The sequence below is a fragment of the Colossoma macropomum genome, unplaced genomic scaffold (assembly GCF_904425465.1).
Source record: "Colossoma macropomum unplaced genomic scaffold, Colossoma_macropomum, whole genome shotgun sequence".
NCBI classification, from domain to species: domain Eukaryota; kingdom Metazoa; phylum Chordata; class Actinopteri; order Characiformes; family Serrasalmidae; genus Colossoma; species Colossoma macropomum.
Window position 1 is genome coordinate 25,776,125 of NW_023494800.1, and position 13,597 is coordinate 25,789,721.

The 13,597-nt window shown below is 38.7% G+C and overlaps 1 protein-coding gene across 1 annotated transcript in view; it reads left to right on the forward strand.

Moving 5' to 3' along the window:
• Positions 1-13,597, forward strand: part of si:ch73-362m14.4 (wiskott-Aldrich syndrome protein family member 3) — a 38,522-nt gene that overhangs the window by 20,061 nt on the left and 4,864 nt on the right. The window contains exons 4-8 of the mRNA XM_036588798.1: positions 2,641-2,794; positions 4,258-4,375; positions 6,818-6,993; positions 9,606-9,860; positions 12,362-12,744. Coding sequence (XP_036444691.1) covers positions 2,641-2,794; positions 4,258-4,375; positions 6,818-6,993; positions 9,606-9,860; positions 12,362-12,744 — 1,086 coding nt within the window. The remainder of the gene's footprint in view (positions 1-2,640; positions 2,795-4,257; positions 4,376-6,817; positions 6,994-9,605; positions 9,861-12,361; positions 12,745-13,597) is intronic.

The following is a 13,597-nucleotide window of genomic DNA, read 5'->3' on the forward strand; positions in this document are numbered from 1 at the left end:
ATGTTATGGACAGTTCCAGGTTCTTTATTGCCAGATTGTGACAAAAGTAAAGTTTTTGACTGGTTTTTAATTGTTCGGGTTTTTATTAAACAAGGTTACAGCATAAATAACATTATTTCCTCTTTATTAGACCAAAAAGGCATTTTAATTCATAAATTAAAATCAGTAGCCTGATTTTTTAAATAAAATATCTATATTTAAATGCATCTATATCTATATTTATAAATATAGATGTATACCTTTATCTAAAATAAGGCTGTTTAACACAATGAGTCATGCATAATTATGCTGTGACATGTTGTTGTAGGTGTAGCAGGAGTATTTAAACACAGTGCGAGTGCACCTACCTGCCTCACATTATTTACATCTAAATATATAATTATGACCAAATAAAGAAAAATAAATTGGACAATGTTTCAGCTAAAATTGTTCAGTTTCGATCTTGACCCCTAAAAATTCTAGATAGATAGATAGATAGATAGATAGATAGATAGATTTACCTAGATAGACAGATACATTACCTTTTACGTTTACCTTTTTAGAGATGGGAGGTTTCGTTCCAAGAGCGACGATAAGTATATATACTTATATTAGGAGAACATTTTGAGTATAAGAACAAGAGACTCACTTTGTCTTTACCAGTGTGGATTTTTACATGTGCTATGTGTATGAGAGTAAGTATATGTGTGTGTGTGTGTATGTGAGAGAGAGAGAAAGAGATAGTGTGTATGTGCATGTGTGGGTATTTGTGTTTGTGTGTGTGTGTGTGTGTGAGAGAGAGAGAGAGGAGAGAGAGAGAGAATTGAAACAGCAGGCCTCAGGGCAGTTCTCATGCTTTGTGTGGGAGAGCTACAGCGTGTTCAGTGGCGTCTGGATCATGAGCACACACATACACACACACACACACACACACACACACACACACACACACACAAATACACACACACACACACACACACATACTCACACACACACACACAAACACACACACCGTATGAGCTGATCTTGTGTGACACAGCCTCGCCTCAGAACACACACACAGGGCCTTGTTAAAAGCACCGCCATCGGTAGCACACTGAGGCAGACCCTTGCGTAACTAAAGCATGCATAATGCGCAGACCACTGTAATAGCGGTGCAGAGCAGCTGACAGGCCAGATGCTGTAATTAGTGCTTAGGATGCTACGCTAGCTGGGTTATTTAACAGTGCTGCAGAAGGCTTTTAATTACCATTACATCTCTTGTGATTCTGAGTCTCTTCTTATTCATAACATGCATTAACCTTTTAAACAGCAGACTTAGCTTTGACTTATTAACCTTAAAAACATTGTGAAAAATGAGTGGTTCATCATGGACTGCTGTTTGAATACCTGGTAGCCAATCAGAACAAAAATCATCATTATTGTAGCTAATTTGATAAGCAAAAGCTTTTTATAAACTGAACGTTTCTACATGAAACACTTACTTTATTAGGATATTCACTGCTGGCACATGTTCATGATTACAGGACCAAAAAAAGTTCATGAAATGACTGCAGTATAAAGAGCCTACACTAAACACACTAATACACTATTTCTTGGCAGAAGCTAGGCATACTGCAGTACACGGAAGCATATTACTATTATTATTAATAATTATTAAAAATCATTATTAAAAAATACTATTATTACTTACTATTATTATAAAAAATTAAATGATGTATTGAACAATGTTGTATTTTATCATATTGTATGTTGTCGCTTCTTCACGTGCCGAACAAGAATCGTGGTAAATCATTGTAACTCCGGCCTCGAGTGCCTTATTATTTTTCTTTCTACAATGGGAATAAAACAATTAATGAAAATGAGTAACAACAGGATGTAAAGTTTAACATATTGAAAAAGAGTAAAACTTTCCATTTTACAACATTAAAAATGCCAGGTGAGCCAGTTAAAGAGAAAATGATGTTATTTATGTTGCAACTTTTGCAGTTTTATTACTTATTTGTTTATTTATCTCACACAAGTGTGAGGTTTGGGTGTTTAAAAAAAAGGCTAATAAAAATTCATGATCAGTGCACCTGGAGTATCTGTCTGTCAGTCTGTCTGTCTATCTCATACTCTACAGAGAGCTTAAATATGCATAGTAATATACATTTTTTCTGCTAATTTTAGTACACAGTTTCTATGTATTTGATGAGCTTAACATCTTAGAATAAAATAAAACAGAAAAAATATCAAATGTGATATAATAATAAAATGAAACACACAAAACTGAATGCATACCTGCTTTTATAGAGCTAGAATACCTGGGAGAAAATGCCCAAAAATACTGGATGTTCAGAATGAGGAGGTTAAAATCTTAATCTAGTTTTGGTCTCATCTCTGTCTCGCCACTCGGTCTTAACTTGCACTCGGTTTGTCCAGGTCTTATTCTTGAAACGGGTTCACCTCTAGTGGTCTTGACTACAACACTAGCGCCTAAAACTGTCTCTAAATTTTTTTAGACATCACTGTGTTTAATGAGTGTGTGGACTGCATTTCAGATACAGACAAAATTCATTGAACTTGTGAATTTAGAGATGCAGAACACTGGCCGCTGACTCTTGGTCAGGGGTGTCCAGCACAATCGGTTGAAACATTTCTTCTTGTTCGTGTTCGCAGTGTCCCTGCAGGACATCAACATGAGGAAGGCCTTCAAGAGCTCCACCATTCAGGACCAACAGGTGGTCTCCAGAAACTCCATCCTGAACTCGGTCATGGAGATGTACCAACGCTGTGATAAACCACCTCCACTCAACATCCTCACTCCATACAGGTCAGCAGAATACGGACGCTGTACAGTGTCCTTATTGGGCCGAGAAGAGCTTGAACAGATCCGATGTTTGGTTACTTATATGATGCAAGTTGTGTGTCTTTAAAAATATGCTTCGTTTGTCAAAAATTAGATGTGAGTTATAGAACTGTAGTATCCTGTAGTTCAGCTTTATAGTGCCAAGATATCTGTGTGTAAGTGCATACCTACACAGCATCCAAGATTTTTTCCCACTGAAACACACACTGATTATCTGCCTCTGCTTCTGAATTTGAATATCTCCACTTCCACTCAGATGGTTTGTGACAGCCTTCAATGTTCCATAGCTTCCTCAGTCATGATGGAATCTTCTGCAGCTGTGTGTATCATTCTGGACACATCTAACAGTTCTTCATTTTACAGCTTCCTACTAATTAGTTGAAACTTGTGAAGCTGCAGAGTAGTGGCATCATGACACTCTCCATCAAAACACCTGTAGAGCACTCATACTCCTCAAATTGGTTAGAGGGCTCATTGCGGTCTACTGCAATGTCAGTACTGCAAATCCAACAACAATATAGTGCCCAGCTGTATTCTTTAAGCCTATTGCACATGAAACTAGTTGATGAAGACCTAGTTGTCGCTTTGCGAAACCTTTGTCAGATTTACAGTGAGGGGAAACAAGTATTCAGACACTTTTTTTTCTAATTTAATATACTTCTAGTGTATATATCCACCTCAAATTTACACACGTAATGGGCCAGATTAATTAAACGTGGTAGTAACCGCACTGTGCCATTTAAATTGTGCGTCACAATAAATAAGAGCTATTAATAAAGTCACCATGGTGGTGATTGAATATATATGTATATATAGTCTGGTTCCATTGACTTACATTAAAAGTAAAGTAGGTTTCTTTCTTCTCCTGACAACAGCGATATATATATATATATATATATATATATATATATATATATATATATAAAATCCAAAACCTTAAACTTCCAACTTCAAAAATGTACCCACTGGGGAGCCCTCACCACCTTCTAGGCCTTCAATGGAAGCCTAATGATTTATGTGCAATAAAAAAAATTTTTTTCTATGGTATCTGAGTAGAGACAGCCAAGATACCTCTCCCGTTGTTTAGAACTTCAGGAAAAAAGGCTTTACACATTAGATTAACCACTGACATAGTAGACTTCTGAAGTGGAGCTCAAGCGGTTTTTCTCATGGGGAAAAATTGAATGGCATTTCTGAAAATCATTGTTATCACACCCTGTGGTAAAACAGTACTGTTCTAGCAGAAATGAGCGGCATCGTACAGATAATTGTTTCTCGTTTTTTGACATAACTGAAGGCTGTGCTTTGCCACTGAAGTTACCAATTTGGAACTGTAATACCGAACTGTACTCCAATAGGAGTAGGATCGGTCAGACGGAGTGGGTCTGACCTTCTCTGAGTTTTCCTTGTTTTCTGCTGCTGCACAGAGACGACAAGAAGGACGGCCTCAAGTTCTACACAGATCCTTCTTACTTCTTCGACCTGTGGAAGGAGAAGATGCTTCAAGCCACCGAGAACAAGAGGAAGGAGAAGAGACGACAGAAGGTACACTGCGTGTGTGTGTGTGTGTGTGATGTCATGTATCCTAGTTTCTCCCATCTGACTTTTATCTTACTCAACCTACTCCTTTCTGTCTCACTACCTCTCTGTATCTCTCTCTTTCTCTCTCTCTCTCTCTCTCTCTCTCTCTCCTCTCTCTCTCTCTCTCTCTCTCTCTCTGTCTCTTTTCGCACTCTGGCTCTTTCTCTTTTTCTCCCTTTTGCTCTCTCTCTGTCTCTTTCTCTCTCTCTCTAACTCTCGCTCTTTTTCTCCCTTTCGCTGTCTCTCTTGCTCTCTCTCTCTTGTGCTTTCACTTTTTTCTCTCTCTTGCTATCTCTCTCCATGTCTCTTTTGCTCTTTGTCTCTCTAGCCCCTTCTCTCTCTTGCTTTTCTCTTTCTCTCTCTCTCTCTTGCTCCTTCTCTTTCTGCTCTCTCTCATTTGCTTTTCTCTCTTTCCCTCGCTCTCTCTGTCTCTGTCTCTCTCCCTCTGTTTTCTACTGCTCTTTTTTCTTTGCCCCCCTGTTAGTCTCTCTTTTATTCCCTGTCTCTGTTTCTCTGCTCGCTCTCTCTCTTTCGTCATTAGTTTTGCCAGGATTACAGCTCTGCTCCTCTTCGTCTGTCTGTGTTGAACTTCTCTAATCTGCTCCACTGACAGTGTGTGTGTTTTGACAGCAGCGCTGCCAACAGAGCAAGAGAGGAAAAGAGCTACGAGGAAAAGAGAATGAGAAGGAGAGAGAGGGAAGACAGAGAGGGGGAGGCAGAAAGAGAGAGAGAGTGTGTGTTTTGTACCGAAGTTGAGGAGTCAGCTGTGCAGTATGTCTGTAATGAAGTGCCGTTTGTGAGTGCAGTGCAGGTTTAAAATGGTACGCCTCTCCCCGTTATAGCTGAAGTGCTGAATTTTTGACAGGCACAGATGGCACGCCAGCAGACGACCCATTCTGCCACTCTCTCTCTCTGTTTCTCCCTCTCTGTCTCTCTCTCTCAGCAGCTGAACTGCACAAACTGAATAAAAAAGCACCAACATTGAGTCATGAATCTGTCCTTTTACTGTAGTCTGTCCACTCAAAACTGTTCACTGTAATTTCAACACAGGCATTGTTATAACATTAAATATGGTACATCTAGATCTTAACAAATAACTTTATACATTATAAACACTTAATGATCATTAAATGATTATTTTTGGGATACCACAGCAACCACATAGCAACACCCAAGCAACCAACTAGGATACCACAGCAACCACATAGCAACACTGTAGCAACCAACTAGGATACCACAGCAACCACACAGCAACACTGTAGCAACCACCAGGGATACCATAGGAACCACCTGTAACACCATAGTAAAACCCTAGCAACCACCTTGGATACCACAGCAACCACCTATCAACACCCTGTCAATCACCGCAGACACCATGGCAACCACCTTGCAACACTTAAGCATCCATCTTGGACACCATAGCATAACCTTGGCCACCAACTGGGATGCCATAGCAACCACTTAGCAAGACCTTTGTAGCCACTACAGAATCACAGTAATTGTTTGGCAATACCCTAGCAACCACCTGGGAATTGCTTAAGCAGCACAGTCAGTCTGCATTCTCTTCAGGAAATGCACTTTTTTAGTTAAATCATTAAGGACTAGCTCCCTTACAGAAACCTTGAATTACTTTGTTTACATCTCAGCATAAATTTGCATAAATTTGTGGGCTTTCACAAATTGGTGGAATTCCCCTTTAGCCCTTAGAGGTTGCAGTTATTTCATAATTTCATACTTATTATGTCTTGCAAACGTGTGGATTCTAAAGTTTAAATCCATATTTATGTTTGTAAGTATGCAAGGAGATACTTGCTGTGAATTCAACAAAACATTGTTTCTGTGAGTTGTCTTGTTTGGCGGAAAGAAAAAACTTTTATGCACCCTGGTCAAATTATGTGTAGTCAATTTTCTAGGTGAAAATAAATTAACACATCCAGAGAGAGCATACTTCTGCACATTTTAATGTACACTTACTGTTTATTTGCTGAATTTAACATAAGATGTGGCACAATTTATACTGTATGTTAGAGTATATGGTACACTGTAATAAATAGAATCTGGGCACTAAAATTTTCAGAAAAAGTAAGAGATGTGTACTTTTCACTTAAAAAATCAACGAAAACTGTATGTAATTACATAATTATGTAATTAGACTTGTAAAGATTATAGTACCGGTTAACCTGATTACATTTAATGCCATAATTGATGTGTTGATTGTCTAGTTAAGGTTCTATTCGTTCAATCATACAAAAAGATAAGTCTTATAGAGATTCTTGGGCCTCTCCAGGGCCTTAATGATTTGAAAACAAATGCATTTGCGCTCAGCCCCACGCTTCTTTTCTCAAGGTCCTGTGTACGACTGCTATGAGTAGAATTAGTCACATTTTCTGTTTCTGTCCTTCTCAGCAAGAGCAGAAACACCTAGAAGACCCCACTCGGGAGGTGAAGAAAGTGCGGAAGGCTCGGAACCGTCGGCAGGAATGGAACATGATGGCGTATGACAAAGAGTTCCGGCCAGACACTCGCCTCACGCCGTCCCCCTACCACGGCATATCGTCTGAGGGCTCTTTATCTCCTGACCGGTCAGTGCACTGATCTGTATTCTGCTTCATCTAACCTGATACAGGAGTTTGCCACCAATGCTGTTTCACCCCACTTTCTCCACCTTATAGGTTTGCTATGCTGCCCTCTGCTGGAGGATTTAGGCTGTATTGCGTTGTGTAATAAGTAATGGTGGTACACAGCAGGGCTGCCTGATAAACACAGAATGTCCAGTAGCAATTATATGACCACATATTGCAATTTTGATATACCTAGCAATATATCACAGAACAGTGCAAAAGTCAGAGACCACCCTTTTGTTTATGTACCTACCAGACAAAATGGCCATTATATAATTTGTCCATTTTTCACTATGCTTTATTGTGATAACTCAGTGCTATGGCTCTGAAACAATGTGTATCTGTCAAGAAGTTGTTGCAGAGAAACAGAAAAGACTTAAAAGAAGAAAAGTTTGCATTAGAACATGAAAACTGGACATCTGAGATGTGGAAGATTTTATGGTCTGATGAGTCTAAATTTGCAGTTGGGATTGCTTCAATCGTGAGAAGCAGAAAATGCAACTTCTAAGACTGAACTTTGGAGGAGTTTGGAGGAGGAGAATATTCCTGCAGATTTCTTTGAAAACTGAAAACAAGTTTCCCAAAAAGAATGGAAAAGGCAAAGAATGGACACATTAAATACTGAAATAAAGTATATGTAGTTGTTAAGGCTGTACAATATGGGTGGAATTGGTGCATAAATGAAGTCACAGCACAGCCAGCAATGTACTTACCAGATTTATTTGAAGAATTAGTCAGACAAAAACAGATTTTATGAGGCTGAAGAAAAATGATGATCATGAAAAAATAGGTTGATTACATTTTAAATTGGTTAAAATAAAAAGGAGAAGGAAAAATGAAAGAATAAATGAATGTAAAATGAAATCAAAAGGCCAGAGCAGCATTGCTCCAGCACTTGGCTCTCTCTGTCTCCCTGTCTGTTCCCAAAACAAAAATAACAGATTGCTGTTGTTGACCTTCAGAATATCCAGCTGACCAGCACTAGCCGGCCTCATTTAAGCCTGTTTCTCGCACATTGTCGAGAGCCTCTGTCCAATCACCTTGAAGTATTTCTTCACACTTTCCAAGTGCACAGACTAGATTGATTGGAAAGACATCTGAGACGATACGTGCTGTTTTTTTTGTACAATTTGTTACTTTTTGAGCACGGCATGACCTGTTACTTATGAATGTAACTGCCATTTAGTAGCATAGAGTGAGAGAAAGTCACTGGATCCTTAAACACATGCAATTCTAAAATGATCAATGCTTGAGTATCACAGCAAATCAGTAGATATCTGTATACACTATACACAAATCAGAGCAAATCAATAGATACATATAATCATAAAGAACAGATAGATAACACAGTCAATCTTAAAAAGGTAGACAGGACACAATTCTCTTTCAAGGCTTCCTTGTTGTTTCTGTTAAATATATGTTTTTGCTTTTTTTCCTGATCTGGAAAAAAATGAATTCTTCAAAAAGAAAAAAGAATAATGTACATAATGGCAGTTTTCACTGAAAATTAAATAAATTAAAAGTAGTCTCTGACTTTTGCATAGTAGTGTATGCCCCTCAGTGTTTAGGGTGTAGCAGTTTCAATACAGTATTGAAAAATCTGAAAATAATAAAAAAGAATGTTCAAAACAATGTATTGAAAATTAACGTGTATTGCTGGTATATTCCTCTGTCTCTTTTGAGGGTCTCTCATTTACTGTCTTCTGTAAAGCACGGACAGTGATCAAAACTAGACATCCACCTGCATCCTGTCTATTTCAGTCCTTTTGCACTGTTTTATAAGATCACTACTTTGCACAAAGGCTACTTTACAATCATGTGTTTTGAAATAAAACTTTGATTTTTGTGAGTGAAAACAAATATTGAAAATTCAATTGAATCTTCAACTTTAGACTAGAAATTTGCATCAAACCTGAAAATATGTATATCGTTACACCCCCTTTTAAAGGGCCCATATCATGTAAAATTTCCTTCACTTTTTGAAGATAAAGGAGTTTGAAATAATTTGTTAAGTGTCAAGATTTTAGCATTCCCTACCCAATACTCCATATATGGAAACCATGCTGCAAAAACATCCCACTTTGGGTTCATATTACTGTGATATTACAAGAACCTACTCATTTACATCAGTCCACCTGTTCAGCCTTATAGTAGTTCAGCTCCACCCATTCAAACTGTTCTAAGCAATGTTCTAAGTAGTGTTTCAGCTCTGAGTACTGTTTGAATAAGTGCAATATAAATGATATATATATAAATAAATGCAATACAGGGTAGCCAACCAGTAACAAAAACCTGTCTAATTCTAAGATTAAGAGAGATAAAAATGAATTATTAAAAATGAACTATGCAAATGTTATAAGTGGACCTGAAGGGAAAAAACTAAATGTATGATGTTGGCCGTTTAATATTGCAATAGTGATTAATAAACAATATATTGTGTAGCCTTAGTATACAGGACATGATCCCATAGTTTTCAAGGGGTTTTCTTTGAAAGCTGTTTTGGCAACTTGTTTGTGTCATTCTTTGTTTCTTTCTTCTGTCTTCCTTTCTTTCATGCATTCCTCCTCTCTCAGGTCTGGTATGTCAGATGAGCATTCCTATCCTGCCAGCCCTAATCACCCTCAGGACATGGGTGGAGCAGGGGCTGATGGGAAAGATTCTGGCCCAACTCAGACTCAGTCTCTGGACCGTGCTTACCGCCCTCCTGCCTCTGCCACTGCCGCAGCTGCCCGTCAGCACTCTCTGGGCCGTGTGCAGCAGCACCACGGAGCTCCGCCCCCAGACTCCTCCCTCAACGGCCCACGACCCACAGCTGCCAAAGAATACAGGTACGGTCTCCGTCTATCAGCACTGCTGGTGGGTATTTTAGGGGCTTTCAACCAGTGGCGTAGGCAGAAGTACATTCTTGTGTAGGCCGGTGAAAAAGTCATTACAGCTGTGCAGCCATCATCCTGCCTTTTCCATCATATATATATATATATATATATAGCGATTAACCAGAAAGCAGGATTCATGGAAACCCGACCAACACTGCATCACCCTTCAGTATAAAGCATGCATCACATTAGCCCTGTGAAGGTGATATAAATCAGCGCTGAGATGTGCAGAGATGAGGAAGAATAACACAGCAAACTTAAAAACCTAAGCCCAATTATTGTAGGCAAAAGCCGCGACGGGTATGCAAAATCTTTATGGTCCATTTGTGTTTTACCCTTGATGACTCTATGCCTTAAAGTAACATTTGATGTTTGCTTTTACATTTTCACAAAGCCTGTGTCAGCTTCTGTTTTTGGCTTTGGGTAGGTAAAAGAAATACATACTCTACAGGATCGAATCTCACTTTGAATCATCCTCAGTCATGTCTTTTAACTGATATTCGAGCTTGAAATTCAAACTACACTGATAACAAACTGAATGTTTAAGGCAATGGTAGATAGCAACAATTGTTGAGCAGTGATTGGAGGGCTGAGAAAAGAAGGCGGAGCTTGGTGGAGAGCATAATGATTTAACTGGCCGTAATATAATGACAGCACTCTCAAAAAACAAATCACATTTCATTCATCTTAAAACAAATCAAGTAAATAAATATTCTTTCCCTATTTGATTGGGTAGGCCCAGACTGGGTAGGGCCTACACATGGATATGGCCTTGCTTTCATCACTGCCCCTTTTAAAAATGTGCTTAATCACCTCCTACAGAGATTCCACAACAGGCCCTGAGATTTTTTAGTTAAGAAAAACACTCTTCTGATGATGTATCTTGAAGGTGGGAGGATCTTTTGAAAAACTACAACTGCTTTAAGGTTGATTTTTGTGGGCTGTTTTGAAATTTTTTTAAATTAGCTGGTGAATGCAGAAGGACGGCATGTAGATAAGGTTGCTGCTAAGAAGCCGAAGATCTTATTGCATCCGTATGACCGTAGTAACTGAAGTATCTTCAAATCATATTACAATGGAAAGAATCACAGAAATGACTCATCAGACGAGAAGGATAATAAGCTAAAGGCCAAAGTTAGAAGGGCAGCTAGCTGGTTATCTAGATGCTTTACCTCAGTTTAGCTTCTTTTCTCTGGCTGAAAGAGTAAAAACGTGTCTCTGGCATCCATTTTATGTTGAATGAAGATACCATCGCTGTTTTTTTACAGTTTTGTTTGTCAGTTGTGAGTCAGTTTCATTAGTCTATATCTAAGTGTCTAGGTTATAAGTCAGGATAGGTCGCCACCACAGGTATTCCCAATTACTGTATGTTGTAATTTCATAATGCATGCTGGACAGTAAAAAAATAAATAAATAGAAAAATAAAGAACTCTCCCTGTGGGAGGCATAACCTGACAAATAACATAACAACCTCTAGTTTTAGGCCAGATCTGTGAGTTGTGTTTCACCCACCAGTTTTTGATGAAAAGTGTACTAAACGACAAACCATTAATGTGGTTTAACACATTTACCCTACACTACAGGCCATGCAGTCAGAAATCTGTCTTAGTTAATTTGCCATCAGTCAAAACAGCACAACATATTCCTTCACTTCTAGTTTAACCAATACCATTGGATTGCAGTGCTGTATGTTTACTCTAAAATATTATATAGGAATCCCTCAGTAAGGGATAATAGACCCTTACATTGATGAGTTTTTAATTGTTAACAAAAGCATCTGAATATGAGAATTAGGTGGATCTGTTTAGAGAGGCAATAAAACTTCTGGAGCAAGTTTGGCCCCCGGTATAGAACTGTTGCTGCAGATTTGACCCCTTTTGTTCTATGTTAAATACTGCATTACGTAAGATTTTGCTAAAATTGCAAGTAGTATTACTGACTCAGAAGAAAGAAAAAAACGCTACAGTGTGGTGTGTGTGTGTATGTGGGTATCAGAGGTTTCACGTCAGATTTCATGGGTGATCAAGCAAATTTTTCACCGCTTTAGCATTTTACTGTCCATTGTCTCTTGAAAAAAATGCAATTTTTTTACAAAGTCAGTGTTTCTAGCATCATAAAAATGCTTCAATGATGCATTGATCTGAAAGTAGCAACTGCACTGATTTTGCAATGTTGGGATCATAAATTATGACAATAACGTGCTCATTTTTTGGCCGAAAATGAAACTGTATTGTATATCATCTGTAATCCACTATTGTGTAATCAGTTACATTTGTATTCACTGTTTTTATAAATAATTTTGAATCTTACTAAAATAATCAAATCATAGTGAAATTTGAGATTTCATGATGTACTGAATTATTTCAGTTAATTGAATCAAATCGATTTATACCTGTAGTTGCTTCCAAACTTTTGGCCTGCAGTGTAATTCTTCCTCTTTTTTTACGTTACAGTGGTCATCAGATGCCAGAGCACTTTGTTCCTCCTGCACCTCCTCCCCCTCCCCCGCTGATCCCCTCTGCTCAGACCGCTTTCGACAGCACCTCTGGACCTCCAGCCCTGGCCCCTGGCACAGTGGCTGCTCTGTCCCGCCCCTACAGCCCATCTCCTCCCCCCGCCCCGCCCTCAGCCTACGCCCCCTCACCGTCCCACCCCGTGAGCGGTGGACCCCCAGTCGCTCCACCTCCTCCCCCTCCAGGACCCCCGACCCACGCTCCATCTCCAGCCAGGGCCGCCATACACGTGTCTGGAGAGGCCACACTGCCCAGGAAGGGCCAGGTGCCTCTAATCCCCATGAGCGACGCCCGCAGCGACCTGCTGGCCGCCATCCGCAGAGGTAAGCGGCTACAGCAGATGCTCCTCATGCACATTGACTCTAGCTAAAGAATGAATCTATTAATTTTTAATAAACTGCATTTTAAAAAATGTAACAAACCCCTACATTTAATGTGTTGTCCTTGTGTTATCTTTATTTTGTGTTGTTTAGTTTTTATCTGTTGTTGTATTTATGATTTATATTGCAAAGGTTGGTTCTGTTACATATGTTCATTTGGAAAGGTCCAATGTAAAACATCACAGAACCACAGAAAAACTACAACTGCTTTAAGGTTGATTTTTGCGGGCTGTTTTGAATTTTTTTTAAATTAGCTGGTGAATGCAGAAGGACGGCAGGTAACTAAACTGTTGTTGTATTTATGATTTATATTGCAAAGGTTGGTTCTGTTACATATGTTCATTTGGAAAGGTCCAATGTAAAACATCACAGAACCACAAAAAAATTAACATTTAAAAAAGTATTTAAAAATTAAGATTAAGAAAAATCTAGCAACAATTTGTTCACATTTTAATCTTTTAAGGCCAACGTAAAAAGCTACCAATAACCATTTAATCTGCTCTTCACTGTTAATAATATGATTTCTTTGTGTGCTTGTTTCATTCATTTAATATACAAACAGTGTAATTCAACAAAGCCCAAAATTTGTAGATCTTTTTGTGTCACAGACTATGCATGAAAATGCATGAATAGCAGCATGTCACACATCACTCACATTTTATCGTTGCTCAGATTAAATCAATCAAGTATAAGCATCTACCAATGTGAATTAAGCTCTGATTGAGCCTAAACACTCGCTTGGAAGCCTCGTGCATTGATAGGTAGTTCACAGAAAGCTCTGATTTACATGCTGATG